General features: G+C 41.2%; 1 protein-coding gene across 1 annotated transcript in view; it reads right to left on the bottom strand.

The window, feature by feature from the left end:
- The window catches only part of ache (acetylcholinesterase), a 35,760-nt gene extending 10,299 nt beyond the window's left edge, over positions 1-25,461 (bottom strand). Inside the window, exons 1-6 of the mRNA XM_041031086.1 lie at positions 25,306-25,461; positions 4,193-4,718; positions 3,394-3,617; positions 2,989-3,249; positions 2,251-2,473; positions 1,477-1,722 (exon numbers count right to left, since the gene is read on the bottom strand). Of these exons, the coding sequence (XP_040887020.1) occupies positions 1,477-1,722; positions 2,251-2,473; positions 2,989-3,249; positions 3,394-3,617; positions 4,193-4,625 (1,387 nt within the window). The 5' untranslated portion in view covers positions 4,626-4,718; positions 25,306-25,461. The remainder of the gene's footprint in view (positions 1-1,476; positions 1,723-2,250; positions 2,474-2,988; positions 3,250-3,393; positions 3,618-4,192; positions 4,719-25,305) is intronic.
- Positions 25,462-25,741: the final 280 nt, after the last annotated feature.

The raw sequence follows: 25,741 nt of genomic DNA, 5'->3' as shown, positions 1-25,741 counted from the left end.
TGAGAATCAGGCATATCCTGTGTCAAAAAGATGCAGAAAAATTTGCTTTTTTTTTTTTTTACTTCTAAGTTGGATTATTGCAATTCTTTATTATCAGGCTGCCCCAAGAGTCCAAAGACTCTCCAGTTGATCCAAAATGCTGCAGCGCAAGTACTGACAGGAACTAGGAAAAGAGATCATATTTCTCCTGTGTTAGCCTCTCTACATTGGCTCCCTGCAAAATCCAGAACAGAATTTAAAATCCAGCCCCTCACCTACAAAGCCCTTAACGCTCATGCATCATATCTTTGGGAGTTCATAGACATCCATGACCCCTTGACACTGTAACTGACTTCACTCTCCTGTATTGTTGTGCTTTCTCGTCTCTCGCCTCCTGTTGCTCACTGTAGGTCTTTGTGCTTTTGAAGAGGTAACCATTCACACTACAATTACAGCTCCCACAATTTAGAGTTGCAGGGAGAACATGCACACTGAAAAGCCCCGGCTGGTGGACTCAAGCCCAGAACCTTCTTGAGGTGACAGTGCTAACTACTGCACCACTGTGCCTCCCAGTATTATTATTATTAGTTTTATTATTAGTCTCACTGTTGTTATTAGTCTTATTCTCACTCAGTGAGATTCTCCCCTCGCACTTCACATTGAAATATTATTAAATTTATTATTAATAGATAATATTAATTAAATATTTAGGTGCCGCCCAGTTAGCTCAGTTGGTAGAGAATGAGACTCAATCTCTCAGGGTCGTGGGTTTGAGCCCCACTCTGGACAGCACCACCTCCCATGGGCCAACTACCTGTGGGAGGTGCGGTCGCCCCCGCAACCTGGGCCTGGACCCAGATAAGCAGCAGATGATGACATGATGACAAATATTTGGGTATGAACATCTGTCAGAGCTATTCAATCGCAATTGCAGACCTTCCAAAAAACTTAAAAAGTTTTTTTTTTTTTTTTTTTTGAAAGCATGAAACTTGCAACATTACTCATTGCCAAATCAACTAGAAAAGTTAATCAAATTGATTTAAAAGGACAACAAACTACTGAATAGAATTCAAACAAAATCAATGTAAATACAATGTTCAAAAAAACACACAAAATTAACTATTTTTAATAACTTACTGTGCACTTCTTTACCTGACCTCTTACACTTTGTGTTATTGAATATATTTACTTCTTAGTACTTACTTCAAGGTCTCCTACTGTACATTTGCTAACTTATTTGGCACCTACCAAATAAGTAAATGTAAATGTAAAACTGCAGTCTGTTAGATGTAGACTGGCTTAATGAGGAAAGGACTTCCTGACTGATTCTGGTGATACACAAGGCCAGCTGGTATATGAACTCATCTCAAGGACAGCACCACTTAAACTATACCAGAAGTAGCTCGCAGATTTCACAAATTCGCCACTCAAAATTGTATAGTTAAGCCTCCTCTAGTGACAGTTGTGGTAAATAGAACACACATACATGTATCTTACCTTGTGAGTTTCCTCCACTGTTCATCATCCCAGAGTTAGCTCCCCCCATGTTAGCCTTAAGGGCGTTGTGCTGGGCGTAGGCACGAGCAAAGTGGGCCAGTGGGCAGATGACATTGTGGTCGCCCACAATGTCGTCCATGGCGTCCCGGTTCTTTACCCCATTATTCTCATCCATCCAGTCAGTATACTGCAGTACTACCGCCTCCAGGCCAATATCATTAGCATGTGGTACGCTGAGCTTGACACCTGGCAGAGTGAAGTTTAGAGGTTTTAAGTGCATTTCTATTGTTTCAGAGATGTGGCTGTCATGTGGTAAAGTAAAATGGCGATAATTATTTATAATTATATTAATTTTGGTGGAATTTGGAAGTGGTGATTTATATGATTCTCTGTGATTAGCAACATTAACAAGGTGACTATGGAGAACTATCAGTTTATGGAATTATTATGCACAGTTTAGAAAATGATAGAAGTTCTAGCTTATTACATAAGTTAAAGAACAATAAAAACAAACTTAAAAAACAATTAATAATTTTAGTGTACAACTAAAAAAGTCAAAACTGTACACATAACTATTACTGGATCATTAACTGTAAACCATACATAATTACATATGGAAACCATGTGTTTAAGATTTCAGCAGCAACTCTGCTCGATGTTGTGACTGCAGGATCAATCTACAATCCACTGTTTTAGAGGAGCCTTCTCTTAAAAGGCTACTGCAGTCTTTTTTTGTCCCTGTCCATTCTTTCTAGCTGAATGAGTGAGCTTCACCTTCCAGGAAGTCCTCTCTGGAGATGAGGCTGTCATTGTCCTTGCTGAAGCCTGGTGCTCCGTACAGCAGGAAGTAGGAGCCCTCATCCTGGTTGACCCCGAGGAGGATCTGAGTGTCTTTAAAGTTGCCTGAGTTGAGCATGGCCTCAGGAGTGTCAGGCAGAACCTCCCCATCCACAACAGGGACAAATGAAAACCGGAAGAGGGCTGTCCATGGCAAGACCTACTCAGAGGAGGGTGACAAACCAAAATGTACCACTGAGTTGATCTGAATGACTTGCAGACCAAATGTCATGAGTGAAAATGGCAAGTTAAATGTCAGTGTATCCTCTCAGCACAGGTAATTCAGTGAAATAACACCAAGAAGATTACTGCATCCAGGCCAGTTGTCACATGTCTTATACTATGTTGTGTAGCCTGGTTGACATCTTATTAAATTTTCCATGCTAGATTTCCACAATCCCTTGTTTCCTTGTGATTTTACTCAGATTTTGGGGTGGGCTATATGACAATGTACACCTTGAGACAATAAAAATTTGTCAATAGTCAGCACTTAAGGAAAAAGTGTTGTGTATTTTTTAGGAACAATTTTCAATAGAAGATTATGTTAAAAATACATTCTCAGCAAACTGTCAGCAAAGCTGGCCAACTGTGTTCCTTCGTAAAACTTCCTGTGTCATGGCCTAAAAGAGGATGAGGTGAACTTTACTGACTGGCTACTGACTGAATCAGCCTTACCTGCCACTCCTGCTCAATGAGCTCCTGTGGAGATTTACTGCGCAGACAGTCCACCAACTCAGTGTCATTACCTCCATTACAGCCAACCAGTTTCCCTAGGAGGGTAGCCCGTCTGCGAGCCTCAGCAGGGCTGACTGAAGCCCAGGGACAGTTGGGGACCCCGCTCTGGAGGATGGCCCTTGTGAAGGTGGGCCGGCTGTCTGGAGACAAGAGATGGAATCCTACTGAAGCTCCGCCAGCACTTTCACCAAAGATAGTCACCTGTTTAACAGGTAAAAAAAAAAGAGAAGAGGATCAGAACAGGATCAGAATTAGCTAGCAACCGATTCCTTGTTTGGAAACAATATTATACTGTACTATCCTGTTTTATTTATGATACTGAAAATAAAACAGTGAGAAAATTACCTGTTTGGGGTTTCCACCAAAGAAATGGATGTTGTCTTGCACCCACTGCAGTGCCAACCTTTGGTCCAGCAGACCCACGTTGCCAGGAGCCTCAGAGGAACCATGCAGAGCGAGGAAGCCAAAGGCACTGATCCGGTAGTTCATGGAAACCACAATGACTGTCTCACTGTGAGCTAGGTAACGACCGTCATACACGTCCAGAGAAGAAGAACCACTGTAGAACCCTGGAGATGTTATAAATATCACAGTAACCAACTGTATCACAATGCAGAACAACAGACAGAAGCTATGCTGTCTGAAACATGTTACCATGGTGATTGTAATTGAATGATACAGTTTTTTAAAGTGCACAGTTTGAGATTAATTATTAATTATCCATGCTACAAGATATTTACTTTTATTAGGAAACAATTTAAAAGCTATTGGATTAAGAGACACTGTCATAGTCTGGGTTGAATTGTCTCACTTTTCTTTATATTTACATTTTTGATCTTTGAATTCAAACAGATGATTACAGGTCATAAATGTTTTTTTCCCAAGTTCAAACAGCAGTTTGAATTATGTATAAATTGTGACAGCTACTACATTACTTTTCAGAGCATGCTACATTGTTCCTTAGTCCATTTGTTCCTACCTACTGCCATTTTTAGCTTGAAACTGTTGACCTATTTTTCTGTACGTGTTACTTTTTAATTCTCTTGAAAGGGCTCTGTGCCTGTTGTTTGCTATCCACTGCAAGTCAAATGCCCCCACTAGAAGAGAAGAACTCATTCTGGAACTGAAAGTAGTGAACAAGTACCTCCACCATAGATCCACACCATGACGGTGAGATTGTGTGGTCTCGATGAGGAGGGTACCCAGACATTGAGATATAGGCAGTCCTCACTCATGTTCCTGTTGGGGTTCCACATCTCACTGCCCTGGAAGCCGGGGAACGTTGTGTCAACTGGCTGGAAGCAGGCATTGGGGTAGGTTTTGGCGTCGTACACTCCTGTCCACGGACGCTTGGGTTCAGCACGACGGAAACGCCGTTTCCCTATTGGTGGCTCAGCGAATGGGATGCCCAGGAAAGCGGTGACATAGCTGCGGTCAAGCACTGGCAGATGAAAGCCACGGACTCGACCAGTACGTGTCTGGACAGTGAGGTCTGCTTCGCTCTGGGTGGAGCAGGTGGGGATGAGGACAGACAGGAAAAAGATCGGGGAGAGGAGGAGAAGAGTGGAAGTCTGCATGATGGAGGCAAAGACGGTCTGTTTGGCTGGAGCAGAGGTTGTGATTCCCTTTACAGTCAGGGAGGGCACGGTCTGCTCTGCTTCCCCTCAGATCTACAGACAGGAGGAGGGAGAGAGAGAGAGAGAGAGAGAGAGAGAGAGAGAGAGTAAGAAAGTAATGAGATTACGGAAAGTGGAATGATGGAGAACAGACTGAGAGGGAGGGAGAAATCAGATGAGGAAAGGGATGAGAAGACAGAGGGAGTAGGACGCCTGGAAGTGTCACCAAGGTAGATTCAAAGATTTGTTCAGACAGGTGGACAACTCAAATCCAAAAGATTATTTTTAATTATGTTTAATATTGGTAAGACATCTCTAAAACCCAATTTGGAATCAAATCTTCATTCAGCTTCAGACCACATCTTGAAATTTTGTCATTCAAAAAAGGGGTTATTCAAAAGGATTCAACCTCTGAGTCAATCATAAAGTTTGCCAATAAAATATCCTATGAAATACAGACTTGACCATCGGTCTATCTGCTCATTAGTAAGAACTGGTTTTTACTTCAGGAGAGGCAGGACACCTGTACTAAAACACTGCAGGAAACCTTGGTAGGTGTTAACATATCTTAAAGCAAAATGTTGTCCTCGAAGTTAAGTCCTAGGCCAAATGAATGGTTGGAAGCTCCCAAAAAAGGCTAGCAAGTAGACATTTCGATTATTTTACATGTATTTGTCACACAATTATTTCCAAGTTCAAGAGGGAACTTACTACAACAGCTTTTTGTCAAATGCCTACTGTAAGTAAAATCTATTTTAGCCAATATCATTGACTTGTAATGACTTTTTCTTGGCGTAAAAGATGCTTAGTATAGACTAAATATTTAAATTAATATACAACAAAAAAGTATGTATTTTAGACCATGTTGCACTTGAAAAGGACAAATAATTAATTAAAAAAAATATTTTTCAGTTGCTGCAAAGTGCTTTGGCTGTCTCACACAAATACTTTCTATGCATAAAATACAGCTGGAAGTTAAAGGCTAGAGTAATTTCACCAAGATGAACCAGATATGAAAATTTACAAACGTAAATCAAAAAAAGAGTAATCAGAGTTATGATATGGAAAACATATTCAAAATCATGCCTAAAATAATCACTTATGTTCATTGTGGTGAACTCTTACATATTACAGACAATTCTTGACACATTTGTTTTGGTGGTTTTTAGTTTAGTAATTTGCTTGTAATCCTTCATTTGGATGACAGAATATGATAAAACGTGATAAAGCACATTATGATCATATCTTTAAATCAAATCACACAGAAAATTCATATTTAATGGCTGCATTTAACGGCATTCTTCATGTCAAAATTTAGGCAACCAGTTAAAGATGTGAGGGTCGATCAGGATGTCTATAAACCCTGGTGCAGGTTATCAGTGGACAGTGAATTAAGATATGTAGGCAAACTGTAGGTTCCCAGAAAAGACTTTTTAAATATTCAACACTGACAGTGTCTTGCTGCTCTACAGCACAGGTGATCAAGCCTTTTGGTGCATATACTGATCATTGGCAGAATGTGATTAGAATCAGCTGTTCTTTCAGTCATGAAAAATTTGTGTACATTTTTACAGCTTGTGCATAAAAGTCCATGTAAAAGCCACTGTACTGTCTTAGCTGAGATGTTGCAGAATCACAATGATCATATTAGAGTTGCTTTTTGCAAATGCTAGGTGAATTTCAAATCCTGAGGGAACTAGTTCTAGGTCACTGTACATGGGGTTACTGCTGCCACCTATCTGCAGTCAGTGTGGGGTAATTCATTAATTTCAAATTTGGTTTGATATGTGCCACTGAAGTAGCCAATTTGCTAATCTGCATGAGGCATCAATGTGTATTGTGTCACCTACATGCTCACGCATGTATGTGTGTCAGAAAGCAGTTACCCATTCCAATATTACTCCATAGCAGTATGTTTAAGCCCAAGGCCTCATGAAGAACATGAAAACTCCACACGGCCAGCAGATTTGCACCCAGAACCTTCTTGTGAGAACCTTCTGTGCTACTGGACCACCATGCTGACCCACTCTTAACAATTTATTTCAGGTTAAATATTGTGTTTACAAGATACAGTTTAGCAAGTACATCTGGGCTTAAAGGTACACTATGGAGTTTTGCCCACTAGTCCTGCTACGGAGCAATGTTTGAGTGGACAACCATTTTGTTTGTACTGTGCAAGTACACAAGGACACACATACATGCATGAGCACATAGGTGATACAATGCACATTCTTACCACTGGTCTGCAAAAGACTCTATATACAGTCAGTTTAGCTACAAAAGGGATTAGAAAGGGGGATTGAAAGGAATTTGTTTTCTAAATGAATAAATATGATAAAGCATTGGTATGATACACAGATCCATGCTAAGTCTGTAACTAAAGGGGAGCATTATTAATGGGGGAAATAGTATTCCGTAGAGAATTGTTCCTCCCCATTACAATCACATATGGAGAATTACTCCTTGGGTGTCCTAATGATACCCTAACTGCACAACTGCTGAAATCTCTATGGCCAAGTTTCCACTGCGAAGGAGGAAAAGTTATTTTTTCTGCATGCAGACATGTTTAAAGCCCCTAACCAGTCAGCAACAAAGGCTGAGACAGGTGTGTGGTCATCGGGGGCTATAAAAAGGCATCAGAGTAAACCCCTAATAAATGCCACACTGCTTGATGGATTAATATGGTCAGATATGTACCTCCTCATAGTAATAAACTCTGAGTGTAAGAGACTCAGAGTTCAGAGAGGGGGAGGAAAGGGGTAGTTCTTTTTCTAACCAAATATTTTATTACTATTTGTATCATATTCATCTTCTTTTTGTTTATAGGTGAAGGTAGCCAAAGGAACACAGTAAAACAAAGATATTGTGTCAGAGTAAACAACTGTTTCAAACTGAATGTGGAAAAAGAAAGTATAAAGTTTAAAGTGATTTTATCATTAACACCTCATCACTGTGTCACAGATAATTAACACCTCATCACTGTGTCACAGATAACACTGCTGTATATGACAGATCTGACACAAGGTTCAGCTTCAACTGCACATTTTGTTTTTGTACTTAGATTTTATATTTCGATTCAAATGGCACACTTCCTTTTGTACTCTTATTTTAAATTCCTATTTCTGTAAATAATGTCTATACTGTTTATTTTTACCATGAGAGGTTTATGTTTGGAGGCTGAGTGCCTGTGTATTGCTAAGTATTTCTATTCTATTCTATTCTATTCTATCATTGTTTTATATGATCAAGATGGACAAAGTTAAGCAAGCACTTAAACCAAAGAGAAAACATTGTTCTTTTCTCTGGTTTCTGCTGGGGCGATGCAGCCAAGTAACAGACTTGAAAGGAGCATCACGAGGATGGCTGCATCAGAGGAGTCCCTGGAAAACAAGCTGTGACTACATCTCACATGGGATCATGTAAAGTGTGGGAGTATTTTAGACAAAGCTAAGCTCCAGAAACTAGAAACGGCTTATCACAGTAGTACAACAGCTGTGCATGGTCACTTGAAGCGAAAGCATTCTGGAGTGCTTTGTTTAAAACCAGATGCAGTGCCAGCGATACAGCACCGTTTGTTTATGTTTTCTCTCCACAGGTGGATATTTTCATCACTGCACATGAAATTAAGTTTTAAATCAAGTTCTTCAGTAAAAAGTCTGATTCTCCAGTTCAGGGTTCAGGGAAAAGTTACCGTGCCACACAGTCATTCAATTAATCTACAATCACTTGTCAATTTATTAGGTACACCTAGATAAGCCTAATGCAGTATAATACAACAGTAATAAGAAGATGTTGATTTATTTCAATGGTCATTTGTAGTGCTGTTGAGCTGGACTGGGCTATACTGAGAGGCGTTTTGTCGAGTGATTTTGTCAGCTTTAATTTATATAAATGGGAAAGAAAAAATAATGAGAAAATGGCTGATCATTTTCTGAGCAAGCATCTGACAAATAGGTCTGATATTATTTTGAATATCATAACACAGCAGTGAAATGGAAATTGTATATAATATTTAACTATTAATGAGATAACAAGGTGGGCAGCTGTGGCTCAGGGGTTAGACCGGGTTGTCATTTAATCAGAAGGTTGGTGGTTTGATTCCTGCCTCCTCCAGTCCATGTTGACGGTGAAACAGGTGAAAATAATTGGGGTGGGGCAGACAAAAAAGAACTGGGGTGTGCTGGGCACAACCACTGAATCCACATCTCCCCCACCTTTTCCATTTTGTTCAATAGTGATCTATGTTTTCCAATAAACAAACATTAATTTTGCCACTTATACTGACTCCATTCAATTACTTTGGTTGCTTGTGTTACTGACCTGAAACCCCTAGCTTCCACCAACTATGGCTATAACAGGCAGTAAATAAAACAACTGCAGATACATAAGGTTAAGTCATTTAAAAAATAAAATAGGACCAGGAAGGAAGTAAGTAAGACAGAGGGGAATATCACAACACTAAGTACACAAAGTCTGATACTGGATTGGACATATCAGCTGCACAATGCTTGCTGTGGATGTACAGTGATGTTAGTAATGTGAGACATCTGAAGTGGCCAGGATTGTGTGAAACAGAATAGTATTCAAAATCCAAATAATGTTGAAAATACAGTAATCCTTTTTTCTTTGAGTGAATGTGCTGTATGCACAAGGGACATGGAAAGGTGACATCACCAAAATAGATCCTCTATGTACAACTGAGGAGTTGTTCAGAAATAGCATTCACACACACACACACACACACACACAGCTGCCCCCTATCCCTTACAGTACCTCTAAGCTAAGCCTGTCACTATGACAACCATACATTACAAAGCATAAATAGTAACCTCCAACCAGACAGGTGGGAGACAACTGTCTTCAGACACTGTTGCACATTTATATGCAAATACAAATTGAGGGGACCTTCCACAGATGATATAATATTACTAATGGTGCATGAGAAAGATCTGCAGTATGTGCTTAATGTTGTGGCTGTGTGTTATGGTAAAGACTGCTAACTTTAAAAAATGGTAGCAAAAACCTGACATACATGAACTTTAACATTTACGATTCATCCGAGTCATCCACATCATAGTATTTCTAGGTGTTATACGAAGGTACCTTGCTTGAGACTTGCTTGAGGACATTTCTCCTTCATCAAAAAGGCTTCTTCAAGTCTAACTGACTGGTGGGAAGTCGCAGATATCTAACCTCTTGGGGTGTCGTTAACACCTTGAGAATCGTGGAGGTAACAACAAGGAGGTTGACATACCCGACGAATGTGTGAGTCACGAGTCACGCGGTGTGAATGAGTGTTGGGAGGGAAAAATGTGGCCAAAATGTATACATTGCAGTCCTCAGATAAATTCTTGTCCTTCAGCTGTGAATGTGCTGCTGAGTCCTGTCCTCCTGTACCATGCACTTCACAAGTATGAGTTTAAAGTCAGAATTCTGACTTTAATCAGAAAGTAAAGTAAAGCAAAGTAAAAACTAAATATAATTAGATTTTATGATAAAACAAATAAAACCAATAATGAAACAAATTAAAAGAAATAAAAAGATAATTCATGTAAAATTTGTAAAAAACTCCTCTACATCACAAGGGGTTCTCTGATAAAAGCAGTGGTAAAAGTCCAAACAGGAAAAGAAATCTGGTATAAAATAGTATAAAATGCTATAAAAGTCCAGAAAACAGGCAAATGGGTCCTAACTCAAGTAAGACAGGTAAAAAACAAGGACCTGGACATGAATCACACAGTAACACAACCCTAGCAATTGAAATGGGGGGTGGCAAAGCATACATACAACGAGGAGTAATTAACTGATGAGACAGGTGACAAAGAAAACTGGCAGAGAAGGCACAGAAGTTGGGGGGGGCAGACAGACATGTTTGTTAATTTCGCTTTGTTTCCTTCATGTGTACTCAGGGAGAGTTATGGACTGAGACCCTTTCTTGACAATAGGGTTGGATGATATGGACCAAGAATCATACCTCTGTATTTTTAGGCTGCATAGTGATAAACAACCTATATCTATCTATTTTTGTGAGGTGGGATTAATGTTCAGCTAAGTCAAAACCACATGCTACAAATACTTTTATTAAAACTGTGATCAAAATTAAGTGCAAAGACAGGGTTTCCTGCCGAGTTTGAAAATATACCGCTGCAAGTCATGTTTATATAAAATAAATAAAAATAGGTCTATTCTGTGTTTCTGAGGTTGGGAATTTACTTGATGGTGGTAGTGCGTGTGTGTATGTAAACACTCATGCAGTTGGGATTTGGAGTGGGGGTTAGGAGTAAGTCAGACAGGTGTGAGGCCAAAAAATTAGGTAGTTTGAAAAGAGTGAAATAAGGCATTCTAATCAGTTGAAACCAAGTGATTTTTTTCTACCTAGGCAGTTTTTAATCTGACTGGGTGGGCTGTCCAAGTACAGCTTTTGTATCTGAGAATGCTCCTTCAGCTGCGTTCAACAACAGTAACAGACTGATGAAAATAGAGTATAATTATCTTCAGTTGCATGGACCGGAGCTGTGGCCCCATTCTAGAGCTGCTTTGAGCACAGACACAGAGGGAGATCGGGGGCAGGGTTGCACAAAGAGTGTGACAGAGAAGAGATGCAAACACTGGCTTTACAGAAGAAATGGGTTATGTAACATAACACCAAAGTATACTGATATAAATGGTAACTGTCTCATCCCGTATCCTGTTTGAAAAAATATCAATATACTTTATATCAAACCCTATTTGACAACAGATTGTTTTCAGACACAGCCACAGACATGAGACTGATATTGATTGTCTAACGTCACTCTTGAAAAGAAGGCAAAGTGGCTTATTTCCTGAAATGCTGAACTATTCCTGTTCGTTCAAATGTATCAGTGTGAACCTGCCCTACTTGTGATAACTTCTGAAGGTCGATCCCTAAGAAAATAGGAGGGAAAGAAGATTTGAGTAATACAGAACAAACAGGGGGAGAAGGTGGGAAGGGGTGGGGGTGTGCTGTGTGGAGAGGAGGATGTGTGTGTGTGTGGGGGGGGGGGCACCTCTCAAATTAGACTGAGGAATTTGTGTATGAAGTTCACAGGAGGATTGGTTTCACTGGGGGTGGGTGCAAGTCATGTCTCTCAGGATAAGACACACAGAGAATTCAAAATTAGCATATGGATTATACTTTTATCTTTTCAGCAGCGAATTTGAAAATCAGTTCTTTTCTGGAAATAGTATATTGAATAGTGTGCTGAAAAAAAAACATAACTACATACTTTGTACTTTGCATAATGTACTATTACATATTAAGTATTATGTATATCTTTATTGGAGAGATCCACTGACGAAATGCATGTGGTCAGATAATATATATTATATATTTTTCCTGATGTTTTGTTTTCTCATCTCTTCTCTTCTGCTGTTGCTCTTTGCAGATTCATCTGCCCTCAGAGCTGTGGATTCTAGATCTGTGGGCCACCTGCCCCTTAATTTGTCTCATTCATTATTATTATTTGTCCTATTATTAGTCTATCATTAGTTCTACTGTTTTTGTTTGTATTCTTATTAGTCCTGTTACTAATCCTACTACTGACTTATTATTTTTTGTCTTACTATCACTGTACTATGCAGTACCTGCACTGTGCAGGTTCCACAGGTTCCCCCAAGCACCATCTAAACCTGCTCTGTGTGCCTTAAGATAACTTCTGTTGTGATTGGGCGCTATAGGAATAAACTTGGCTTGACTCGACTTGACAAGAGCTGAAGTGTTGGTTGATTGATTCTTCTAATGTTTAGTAATAGTAGTTAGTCAGTAAATTTGTCTAAATTTGCAATATTTTAGGGCAGTTCACCAGTGTGAAGACAAACACAGCAGGTCAGTGACCATTAAATACACACTATGCAAGCAGCACATAACTTGTGTGCAGTGCATCCGCAAAATTACATTGTTGACTGACACATAAGTGATGATGCATGTTGACTGCATTTGCTTATATTGCCAATATGAGCAGCCAGCCAGTTTGATGACACGTACAGGTTAGTTTCCAAGTCTAAAAAGAACAGAACAGGTAACGTTAGGTCAGACTCCTGATTCAATGATAATTATGGCTAAAGGGTCTGGTAACAAGCTTTGGGGATGCTAGTATGGGTTTGTAGTTGTACTGTAAGGTAGTGTATTGTTCCTGAAAGCCACATAACTTTAGTAGCCAGAACCTGCTCTAACACATAGTCTAACACGTACCAAACCCAGTGCCAGTGACAACGTCTCTCCCCTGTGACAGACTGGCAGCAAGGGAATCACTGGAACTTTCCATTTTGCAGTTTGGTCATCTAATGTTCCACACAACACCACAATTAACCCCTTAACGTTCCGACGGCCTGCCAGCGGGCAGTCATGCTATTTCTCGGACATGTCTGTGTTTTATTCTACCTACATAATTACTACATTTAAGGTGGTGCACATGCAGCACATCATTTGAAAGCTGAAAGTCTTAACTTTTCAGTGATATAAACCTTTACAAGATAAAACAACGACTTTAGGTAGAACTAAACCATCTTCTAAAAAACATAAAAGTAATAACTGTCGTCGCTCAATGTTTTTATTTTTTTACTAGTCGCCATGTGGTTCAACACGCAGGGCAACAACAACAAAAATGGTCTTGTTTTGTCGGCAAAAGTCTAAAAAATCACGTCGAGTGGAAAAATGCAGTCAAAAACATGTCTTTAGGTGCATAAATGATCAAAAGTTGCAATCGAATCGTTCCGACTGGAAAATACAGCGCACTATTACTCCTTCGTTTCTACGTTTTGTCGCCTCTGTTTTGTTTTGAAAGTTGATCCCATGGAGCTTGGTTTGTAGTCCCTGCCCTCTGCTTTTGATTGACACCTCATTTGACCATCCAGGAAGATCTATGGCCCCCCCACAGCCAGAAATAGCCAATGAGCGACTCTATCACGTTAAAGTACACCCCCCACTCTTACGCTTGTCATTTCCGCCTATCATATCTTACGCTGAATCTGATCTAATGGCCATGTAGCCAATGGAATTCCAGTCACGGGGAAGTGTCACATGTTGGGGTTGTGGAAGGAGGAGGGGCTACAAGACCATGCGTAAACAAATATACTGGATGTCAGTTAGTCGTGCGTACATGCGTAAAAACAGTAGTGATTTTCTTATGGCTCGGCTCACTAAAAAGTGCCGGTTCCTTCAGCTCCCCAGGGGCTCTGCAGATGTTTTTTGTTGCTTAAATTAATTTATTAACAAAATAATGTAAAATAACGTGTAAAATGAATTAATTTTCCTGCGGTCACCCATTTTCTCACCTTCTCAGCATGTTGTCTCTTTAGGGGCTGTTCTCTCTCTCTTTCTCTCCTGTGTCTGTAACCCCCGCTACCGCCCCCCCCGCGCGGACACGCCTCACGTCAGGTAGTTGACCAATTACGTGAACAAAAAAAAACAAAAACAAAGCGGCTGCGGCTCTCGTCGTTCACTTCAAAGAGCCATTGCGGTCGCGACCGACATATCACTAAAAAACAGGAGAGAGCGTCTCTCTCAGAGGTGTCCAAACTGTTCCACAAAGGGCCATGTGGCTGCAGGTTTTTGTTCCCAGCAATCAAGAGCACACAGTTTGACCAATCAACTGTCTGAAGACTGAGATCAGTTGATTAAATGAGTCAAGTCTCTTACTTTACTGGATGGTATGTTGAGAATAACATGTGATGATGTCATCATCTGCTGCTTATCTGGGTCCAGGCCCAGGTTGCGGCCGCCCAGTCCACACCAAAATTCTACGGTGGACTCACCACCTGTGGGCTCACCACCTGGGGAGGTGGAGGTGGTGCTGTCCAGAATGGGGCTCAAACCCACAACGCTGAGAGATTGAGTCTCATGTTCTACCAACTGAGCTAACCAGGCGGCCAAACTTAGGAAGGTGAAATTGTAAATATGTAAACAGTTTGCTGTGAATAGTGTGTGTTTCATTCACATAAAGGTGATTTCTGACCATCTAGCACTTTTTCTGACTTCTTTCTTATAATTAACATGTTTAGTTTCAATAGAATAATGAGCATTCAATGTGTTTTCCCTTCCATAACTTAATTTCTGTACTATTAACTGTGAATATGAATATTAATATATTAGAGGAATCAATATGGAATATGATTCCTCTAAGTGTCACCTTTCATTGGAGCCATCATTGATGTCTGTATGTTGAAGCATTCAGGAGTTCAGGATACACCCTGAACAGTACGCCAGTCTATCACAGGGCTGACATATAGAGACAAACAACCACTCACGCTCACTCACATTCACATTCACATCTATGGACAATTTAGAGTCACCAATTAACCTGCATGTCTCTGGACTGTGGGAGGAAGCCAGAGTGCTTGAAGAGAACCCACACTAGCATGGGGAAAACAAGCAAGCCATACAAAATAGCATGTTGATGAGGAAATTGGGGCGCAGCCAGCTTTGTGTTGGCTAATGCTACTAAAAATGCTGAGCCAATCAAGACAGCGAGAAAGGTCCTGTTGTCTCTAACAACAACTTAATTCAACTAGCTAGGATGATGCCTTACTTATTGTTTCGTCATCCATGGATGTGTTGCACACAGCACTGCACACAGCATTTGTGAATCCCTAGCTAAGCAGGTGTTTCCAGCAGCTGTACTAACATCAGCTATAATGACGAAGGCATAACATCATGCTCCCATAATGTAGATAACACATGCATTGTGTTTCATGTTAAATATTTTGGATTTTGTCAGACTAATCACTTAATTTCTAGAGTATAAACCATGTCTTTACTCTTTAATGCTTTTTGTTCTGACACTTAACCCCTCCCAAATGCTGTGCAGATTACAGGTCAAGTTGCACATCAAACACGGCCTCTACAATATCACAGTGTACTATGGAAACTGCAAAATGCTCATGCCATGATATCCTTAGGTCTGCAAAACTGTTGCTATAATGATAGCACAATCTTTCTGCTCACAACTGTAAAATGCTTACTTATCAAGACTGTACAAAAATCACCCTCAAACTCAAGTGAGAAGAATATTGAGGTAGTTACAGCCACAACTAAAATAGGCAGCAGAATTCAATATATCATTATCAGATAAATGCAGCTAAACAGCTAAGAAAATGTATTAGTGAAATGGGGTAAGCCTCCCCCAGGGCAGTGGAAGACAATTTAAGTCAGAGAATTAAGATTAGGGATAGAGAATGAATAGACTGTGACAAGTATTATCTGTATTGTTCATTGCAAGAAGAGCTACGGGGCACTGTGCAGTGTTACACTCTTTAACACGGCAAAATACCATAGCACACTACAACTGATGACACATAAACAATCTGAAACACAAATAATTGTATGTTTAGAAAAATAACACTGCTGAAAGGCATACTGGGTACAGCTTACTAGCAAGCCAGGTAGCACAACAGTTAAAGATTAAAGAACAGGAAATGGAAGTGGAGGATGAAGAATGTGAGACAGGAGATACTCCATCACCTCAGCAGAAAACATTTGTTGGAACACTTGGAAGAGTGGATGAGATTACTGCTGTCGGATTCAAGGTTGTCAACCAACAGTGCCAGTGAAACAGTGAACCCAAATGGCTTGAAGAGGCAGAAAAAGCAAACAGTGGAGTGATATTACAAACATGGTAATAATGTACCAACACAAGGACATGGTCCACCTACAAACAGTCGACAAAAGACGTGTTCAGAGTAGTGATTAAAACACTGAATTTGAAGTATGTGTTCATCTTCATCAGAGCTAAAATACTTATTGGCCAAACTGCTCCAAAATTATACAAACAACACTGAAGCAAGCTTAAGGTGGAGCTACGCTCTGTCGTCCACTTTGACCATGCTGGAGAAATTTTTGCACAAGGCTTGAAAGAGGCCTGTCAATTCTGGGGTCTGGGACAGGAAGTGCAGGTGGTCTTAACAACTGACAGTTGGACCAACAATGTAAAAGAAGTCCAAACATGCTACAGTTAAAAATGAATATTTACAGTAATTGCGCAATTTGTTTGAAGTTATTAGATTATGAAAAGCCTAAAAGTAATAAATTGTATAATGTTTTTTAAAAAAATGGATGGTTTTGATCACATTTGAGTTAGAAGTGAATCATTTTTTCTGTAATAGCAAAAATGCACTAAACTGCCTTTACAGGCATTGATGATAGTGCCGCTGAATTTAGCTGGACACCTGTCTCTTTGAAAATTGAATCGAAGGCAACTGGACATATGTTTGTCTGGGAAGACGTTTCGCCTCTTATCCAAGGGGCTTCATCAGTTCATACGCATCGGTCTATCTAGTCCGCACTAGTCAGACCGCACTAGATAGACCGATGCGTATGAACTGATGAAGCCCCTTGGATAAGAGGCGAAACGTCTTCCCAGACAAACATATGTCCAGTTGCCTTCGATTCAATTTTCAAAGAGAGAACTATGACCTGGATGAATGAGAACATTCACAGACATATAGCTGGACACCTGGTACAAAACAGATGTGAATCTCTGTAGAGTGAGGAAACTGACAGGATATGTTGAGGCTTCTTGTCATTCCATTAATATCAAACCAAGGCTTCTGCTCATTCTGCAATCCCTCTGAGCTCTCTGAGGTGTAGGGCTGCTCCAAGATAGCGACTTTGTACCATGAATTACGTCTTTATTTATAACACACGAGTCACAAGCAGGACTCCGCCAACATGTTACTGACTTTATATTTTTTTCTAGTTGCTTGTGGTTATTCTGTATATTCTATACTTAATTTTCTAGCTTATTTGTTACTCTATATTTTTCTAGTTTCTTGTGCTACTATAGTAGCACTTTGTGCAATGTCATTTTTGTTATGCTGCTGTAACAACTTAATTTCTCTCCGGGGATCAATAAAGTCTTGTCTATTTATCAACAACTCCTGCCTTACAGCAGCCTTACGGCAACTGGGATACAGCAAGTGGGAACACACACTGTCAAACACTGAAATACACAATAAAAACAGAACTGTTTGTAACAGTAATTCCATATGTTGGGCCGGAAATCCCAAGTGTAGCGTAGCGTGTTCAGACAGTCTTCTAGCAGTTTTTTCTGGTGCATGCAGAGTCATTACTGCTTTTACCTGTGTAAAAGTATTTGCCCTCTTCCTGATTTCTTATGTTTCTGTATATTTGTCACACTTAAATGTAGTAGGGTTGGACATTTTTTCCCTTAATAAATAAAATCATCACTTAAAAACTGCATTTTGTGTTTACTTGGGTTATCTTTGTCTAATATTTAAATTTGTTTGATGATCTGAAACATTTAAGTGAGATAAATATGCAAAAACATAAGAAATCAGGAATCAACTATGTTACTCAAAATATTCTTCCTCAGCCCTGGAACTCAAACCATTTTCTGATGTCCTACCCAAATTGATATTTAAATTAATATAGTAAATTATTAAATTAATATCATAAATGTGCAACAACTAGTCAGTCAACTGGGAAAAGTTTAGTTACCAAGCAGCCACACCAAGATTAACTAGAACTTGTACAATAGCTTAAAAAGTGTATTGCTATTGGACATCATAACTAGCAGATAATATAAGTACTTAATTTGCCTTAAATATTTAAAATTGTGTGATGTGACATATAGTAGGGATGAGCTCCTAAACATTGGGAAGCTCACTTCGAACTCTTCTCCAACTTTTTATTTGGACCCGGCCAATTTCTCAGAACTTTTTGTTGGCGGAGCGGCAGCGCTCTGCGGGCTGTGGAGGAGACATAGACGCAGTAAGCGAGCCAGCGCGCTTGTGAAGCTAAGACAACGGGGCTTTCGCACCGCGCTCCCTGCTATACATCTCGCCAATGTCCGCTCTCTGCCCAACAAAATGGACGAGCTGCTTCTCATGATCAGGACCAACAGAGACTTTACGCATTCTGCGGCTCTTTGCTTCACGGAAAGCTGGCTCTGTGACTCTATCCCGGACAGCGGTCTGTACCTGCCAGGCTTCCAGCTGCTGCGCGCGGACCGCGTCGCGGAGCAGTCAGGGAAATCAAAGGGCGGCGGAATATGCTTCTACATACATGAAGGTTGGTGTACAGATGTCACAGTGCTTCGTAAACATTGCGACTCGGAACTGGAGTTCCTCGTTCTGAACTGTAAGCCGTTTTATTCACCGCGGGAGTTTTCTTCATTCATCCTCGTCGGTGTTTACATCCCACCTCAGGCAAACGTGAGTGAGGCTGAACAGCGGCTGGCTGAGCACATCACGTGTTTAGAACGGGAACACACAGACTCTCTGCTCATCATTCTGGGGGACTTTAACAGAGCAAAACTCAACCATGAACTGCCTAAATACCAGCAACACGTCAATTGTCCCACCAGGGACAATAACACTCTGGACCATTGCTACACCACTCTCAAGAATGCTTATCGCTCTGTTCCCCGTGCAGCTTTGGGACACTCTGACCACTGCCTGGTCCACCTTATTCCAACCTACAGGCAGAAACTAAAATCTGCAAAGCCTGTAGTTAGGACAGTGAAGAAGTGGACCAGTGAGGCCAAACAGGACCTCCAGGACTGTTTTGATACCACCAACTGGAGTGTTTTTGAAGCTGCAGCTACTAGCCTCAACGAACTGACAGACACTGTGACATCCTACATCAGCTTTTGTGAAGATGTATGTGTGCCAACCAAATCATTTCGCACATATAACAACAATAAACCCTGGTTCACCCCAAAACTCAGCCACCTTCGTCATGCCAAGGAGGATGCCTACAGGAGTGGAGACAGAGCCCTGTACAGGCAGGCCAGAAACACACTGACAAAGGAGATCAGAGTGGCCAAGAAGCGCTACTCTGAAAAGCTGAGGGACAACTTCTCAGCTAACGATCCAGCAACAGTGTGGAGAGGCCTGCAGGAGATCACCAACTACAGGACTCGCCCTTCCCCCACTGCTGAAGCTAACAAAGCCCTGGCTGACAAACTCAACACCTTCTACTGCAGATTTGAGAAGGACCACTTCACACCCGTCCCTCACCTCTCTGCAGCTCCCCTTCCTGCCCTCCCTCCCCCACCACCCACCAACACTTATCCTGGCACTGCAGCACCCACCTCACTCCTTCCCCCCTCCAGCCCCCCTGACTCACAATCACTCCGGATCAGCGAGGGAGAAGTGACCCGGTTGCTCCAGAGGCAGAAAACCAGGAAAGCTCCGGGCCCAGACGGAGTGTCCCCCTCCTGTCTGCGGGCCTGTGCAGATCAACTGGCTCCCATCTTCACCCAGCTCTTCAACAGATCCCTGGAGCTGGGTGAAGTCCCCTCCTGCTTCAAGCGTTCCACCATCATCCCAGTCCCCAAGAAATCCTCCATCTCAGGACTGAATGACTACAGACCCGTTGCACTGACATCTGTAGTTATGAAGACCTTTGAACGCCTGGTGCTGACCCACCTGAAGTCCCTCACGAGTGACCTGCTGGACCCCCTGCAGTTTGCCTATCGGGCAAACAGGTCAGTGGACGATGCAGTTAACATCGGATTGCACTACATCCTGCAGCACCTGGATTGTCCTGGGACTTATGCACGGATCCTCTTTGTGGACTTCAGCTCGGCGTTCAACACCATCATCCCCCACACCCTCTGCTCCAAACTGTCCCAGCTCACTGTGCCACCTGCCCTCTGTAAGTGGATCTACAGCTTCCTGACTGACAGAAGCCAGCAGGTGAGGCTGGGGCGGTTCACCTCAGACACTCTGACCACCAACACCGGTGCCCCCCAGGGATGTGTCCTCTCTCCACTTCTCTTCTCCCTCTACACAAATGACTGCACCTCCACAGACCCTTCTGTGAAGCTCCTGAAGTTTGCAGACGACACCACTGTCATTGGTCTCATCCAGAATGATGATGAGTCTGCATACCGACGGCAAGTGGATCAGCTGGTGCTCTGGTGCGGTCAGAACAACCTTGAGCTGAACACCCTCAAGACGGTGGAGATGATAGTGGACTTTAGGAGACATCCCCCTGCTCTGCCCCCCCTCACAGTACTCAACAGCCCCGTCTCCATTGTGGAGAGCTTCAGATTCTTGGGCACGACCATCTCACAGGATCTGAAGTGGGAGCAGAACACCAGCTCCATCCTCAAGAAGGCCCAGCAGAGGATGTACTTCCTGCGGCTCTTGAGGAAATACGGACTCCCCCAAGAGCTGCTGCAGCAGTTCTACACTGCAGTCATTGAGTCCGTCCTGTGCACCTCCATCACTGTGTGGTTCGGAGCTGCCACTAAGCAGGACAAGACCAGACTGCAGCGCACTGTGAGGACTGCGGAGCGTATCATTGGTGTCCCCCTGCCCTCTATCCAGGACTTGTACTCCTCCAGGACGCGAAAGAGGGCAGGGAACATCATGATGGACTCCTTTCACCCCGCACACAGACTGTTTGAACTGCTCCCATCAGGGAGACGCCTCAGAGCCCTCCAGACCAAAACAAGCAGGCACCGGAACAGCTTCTTTCCCACAGCAGTCACTCTACTGAACAGTACAGCTAACAGATAACTCACTATTGCATACTTCATTTCATTTTTTTTTTGTATTCTTATATTTATTCTATTTTATTTATCTTCCAACACCTTCAATCCACTCACTACTGGACTGGTACGCATTTCATTTCATGTACATTACATATTTGTATATTTGTATATTTGAAAATATTTTTATATTTTATATACTAGAGAGACAACAACTGCCGGCAAAAAATTCCTTGTATGTGTTTGCGTACTTGGCGATTAAACCTGATTCTGATTCTGATGTGTTGAGTAAACTTAGCATGGTATAATATTTCTGTAATAGCAAAAAAGTACTAAACATTGTGGTTGTTTTTACAGAGAGAACTGTGAAAGATGAGCATAGAGCATAAAGTGGGTGTGTGCAAAAAAACTGTTAGTGCCTTCTTGGGTTCCTAAAACAGGAAGAGGAACCTGGCCACTGCTGTGTCTGAGCTGGGCCCGCCAACACAAAAGCTCAGAAGAGATACCAACTAGGTGAAATCGTGACAAAAGATGATCCAAAAGCTTACTGAGCAGGAGAGCACCATAAGCCAGATGTTGAAAGCTGACAAGAAAATAAGGCAACAAGGACATGGATGTGCTGGAGGCAGAAAAACAAGGCCCACTTCAGGAGTTCACAGGCCCCTTGTTTGGTGAACACTATGTTAGCGTCTCATACCTAAAGCCAGTACTCTATCTCTTTAATGAAACCATTCTTGCTGAGGGAAACAATGACACCTTACTGACACAGCCATTCTAACCTACTTGAATGAAAAGTACTCAGGTCCTGGTACAGATGGCCTGCTAGATACAGCATCTGTTCTTGATTCCTGTTTCAAAACTACCAAGACTACCAAGATTGAAATGGTGAAAAACATCGAATCTAGAGGCTTTACAACGGTAACTGAAGCACTCAGTTAACTGAAGAGGTCTTTCACATGAATCAAGAACCTCCCACCAAGTCCAGCTATGTTTGTATAGCGTAAACCCATTGGCAAGATAAGCTGGACATTTCTATTAATCTAACATTTCTGTGTTTTATCATACCTACATAACTACTAGATTTAAGGTGGTGCACATGCAGCACAGCATGTGAAAGCTGAGAGTCTTATCTTTTCAGTGATATAAACATTTACAAGAGAAGATACAACAACAACAACTGTAGGTACAACTAAACCATCTTCTAAAAAACATCAAAGTTATAATGTTTCTTCTTTTCCTCTATGCACCCACAACAACAAAAATGGTCTTGTTTTGTCCGGAAATGTCCAAAGAATCTCGTCCAGTGGAAAAATACGGTCAAAAACATATGTTTCTAGGTTCATAAATGATCAAAAGTTGCAATCGGATCGTTCCAGTTCAAAAATGTATCCCACTATTTCTCTTTCGTTTCTTCGTTTCGTCACCTTTGTTTTGTGTTGAAAGTTGACAGGCGTTTTTGGCAAATTTGGCAGGAATGTTACGGGGTTAAGAAATACCCTGACCTGGATGTCTGAGACAGCAAAGCTAGCCAGGAAGTATCTTACCAATGCTCCACACACAACATTCCCAAAGGCTACTGTAATATTGTTTTGGGTGATGTAGCGATAGCTCATAATGTTAGCAGACTCACACAGTTTTAGTGTGTCACCATGTTAGTCAATTTAAAATACTGCTTGCACACTTACAAGATGGAGGTGTGTGGGTGTGGTATCAAGAATTGTGGTCTTGCAACAGTACTAGTACCGACCAAATGTCTGGAACTGTGACATCCATATTCCACTTTAATGACCAATCTGAGCACAGACAGGACAGAAACTGAAAGTCCTCTCATAGCTGATTCCAGTCACAGTTTATGGGACTGTCGTGACTTACGGCTCATATAGCCAGCTATTATCTATGTTACCTTTTAACAAAAATAACATTTTTATGGACTTTGTAATAGGATGAACGATATGCAAAAATGATTAGAATAATTTGACATGATTCTAGTGGGAAGAGACATTTTCATATTCACTGAAAAAAAATTATATATATATGATGATGATGATGATGATGATTTTTGCTAGGGTCTATAACAAATAAGCATGTTCCCTTACGTCTGGGGAATGTGATTTGTGGGCCAGGACATCTCTGTAGCATTGCAATGTTTCATTTATAATTGTTATGATGTGACACATTTAATATTTTGATTAGTTGTTCATGCTGACTCAGTAGACGTTTTACACATTAAGCCACCCTAACTGAACTACTTATAAACAAATAACCATTTCATAGACAAAACATTTAATGTGTTTATTGAAAAAAGGTGAAAATGCAAAGATCAATCTTGGGATTTGATATTGGATCACTCATATAAACATTTTGATTAATGAGAAAAACTTTTTTTTTTTTTTTAATCCAGCTCCACAATTTTTAAGACAGGCTTTAAAAAAGTGACTATTGAAAACAGCCCTCAACAACTGTACCGTTTCTTTCTATTTCACTAACATTTACTAAAATGTAAAATGGCCAGCTGTTTTAGGAAATTACTGGATTTTCGTTTTATTTATTTATTTATTTATTTTATTTTAACATGAAACCTTCTATATATTTGTGAGTCGTTCTTAAAGATTTACATTTACACCAAACCTACAGCACTGATGACCCTTTGGCAGTCATTCCAGTGAAAATGCAGATAAGGAATGTGCACTGCCAGCTGCCAGAAGGCATTTAATGTTAATACTTAGAGAAGTATTAAATTCAGGCTACAGCATGCTGCAGCAGCAGGGAGGGAGAAAAGAAGAACCACGCAACCACATACAAACATATCATCAGCTAATTTCGCTTCAGCTTATCTATCCACTGACTTCAGTCAACATGCAGCATCCCTTCCTGCGTTGACTGTTACGCAACATGCAACACAGAAGACTATACTGAGATCTGATCCATGACCACACGCAGAGCTGTTTGTCTGAGAGATTGAGAGAACACAGCCATCATTGTTGTAATGCTGCTAGCAAATAATGACATTAAGCAACAATATTGCCCCTGGTTCAAATACCATATAATTATAGTAACGCGCATTGATTAATGCCAGATGAGAAGTGATGCTGAGTCAGTGCGAACCATTTGGAAATACACTGTACTCTCAGCGATGTATTACGAAGGCCCCGATATTGTTGACATCTGTGCTGTAAAGCATTTTACCATGAACAACGAGATTTTTACAGGAACCCGAGTCCTCTGCAAACGAAGTCCTTCTACTGTGTGTGTGTGTGTGTGTGTGTGTGTGTGTGTTTGAGAGACACACGGGGACAAAGTGAACGTGTGCAAGAGGACACCAACACACAGCAACCACATGAGTATCGTCACCGAGCAGCGTCATACATCGATTTCCCCGAACTGTGTTCTCCAGATATACAATTATCCCGCTGTGTTCAGACACCCAGCTCAGAAAAACACTTCACTATGTTGCACAATGAAATTAATTCTTTTTGACATTTTAATGTTTCTTTGTCGGAACGCACATATACCTGTGTTTAAACGTTTACTTGCTATTCCTTAAAGCTTGTGGGCAGCATAGAGAGCAGTGTCAACCAGGTTACAATACAAATTCACTAAAACTAATCATTCTTCAGCAATTATATTTATGCCGAAAAAACACACTACTTCTGTCGATTCAAAATTGATATCCCACAATATTTTAGCTGCCAGGAAATTTTGCTGATAAGCAAGGAAACCTAAAATTGCCAGTATTCGAAAGGCAGTCTGGTGTGACTCTCTACATGTTGGAAAACCGAACGTACAGCATGCTGACAGTCTGACCTTGCACTGGTTGTGGGAAGCCGGAGAAATGGCTAGTAACCATGACTACCGTTGATCTAGCAAAGATTAAAGCATCGCATCAGTCACGCACGAGATAAATTGTATTCATTACTGCACGAGCTACATGGGTTTGCAGCTCTTGCGACGTACTGAATGGATGCAAATACAGACTGCTGAGATTCATTTGGCTTTGATTTAATCGCGCAATCACAGTGCCATTTTCTATCTGCTATCAAGCGCTTTATCGAGTAACACTTGACTGCCAATACAGGTTCGGCACTAGTGTGTCTGTCATACCTAACTGTTATCCCTGCGAAGAAAACGCAAACCGACGACAAACTGACTTGTTTCTTCCTTACCTCGCTTTGTTTGGCCAATAACGACAAACTCGGGTTTGTGGGAGAATTAAACTGTTTTCTGAAGAAAAGGTGTCCGGCCGGCTGTCAAAGACGAAATGTCGGTAATGCCTCCTCCCAGCAGCGGCGTATTTACTCGACATTCACTCAGCCGGGCTGTAAGGCAGTGACGATAGGGGGAGACTGCTGCTAATAAGTACTGCTTGTAAACATAGTAGAGAGAGTTCCTCTCGCGAGAACACCCATGTTTGATTCTCCTGCCAAGCAGAGAGGAAAAGCTTATCTTGCCAAATTTCACCAGTGCTCTTCCTGTAATTCACTGACTGAGAAATAAAGACAAGAAAGAAAAAGAAAGCTTTGCGCTGTACTACGAGTTTAGCTGTCATAAATGAATGTTATGGCTTTAATTAAAAATACTGACGGGCTGCAAACAGTTGTG

The sequence above is a fragment of the Toxotes jaculatrix genome, chromosome 23 (assembly GCF_017976425.1).
Source record: "Toxotes jaculatrix isolate fToxJac2 chromosome 23, fToxJac2.pri, whole genome shotgun sequence".
Classification (NCBI taxonomy): Eukaryota; Metazoa; Chordata; class Actinopteri; family Toxotidae; genus Toxotes; species Toxotes jaculatrix.
Note: the sequence above shows the minus strand (reverse complement) of the source record. Positions and strands in the feature narration are given on the sequence as shown.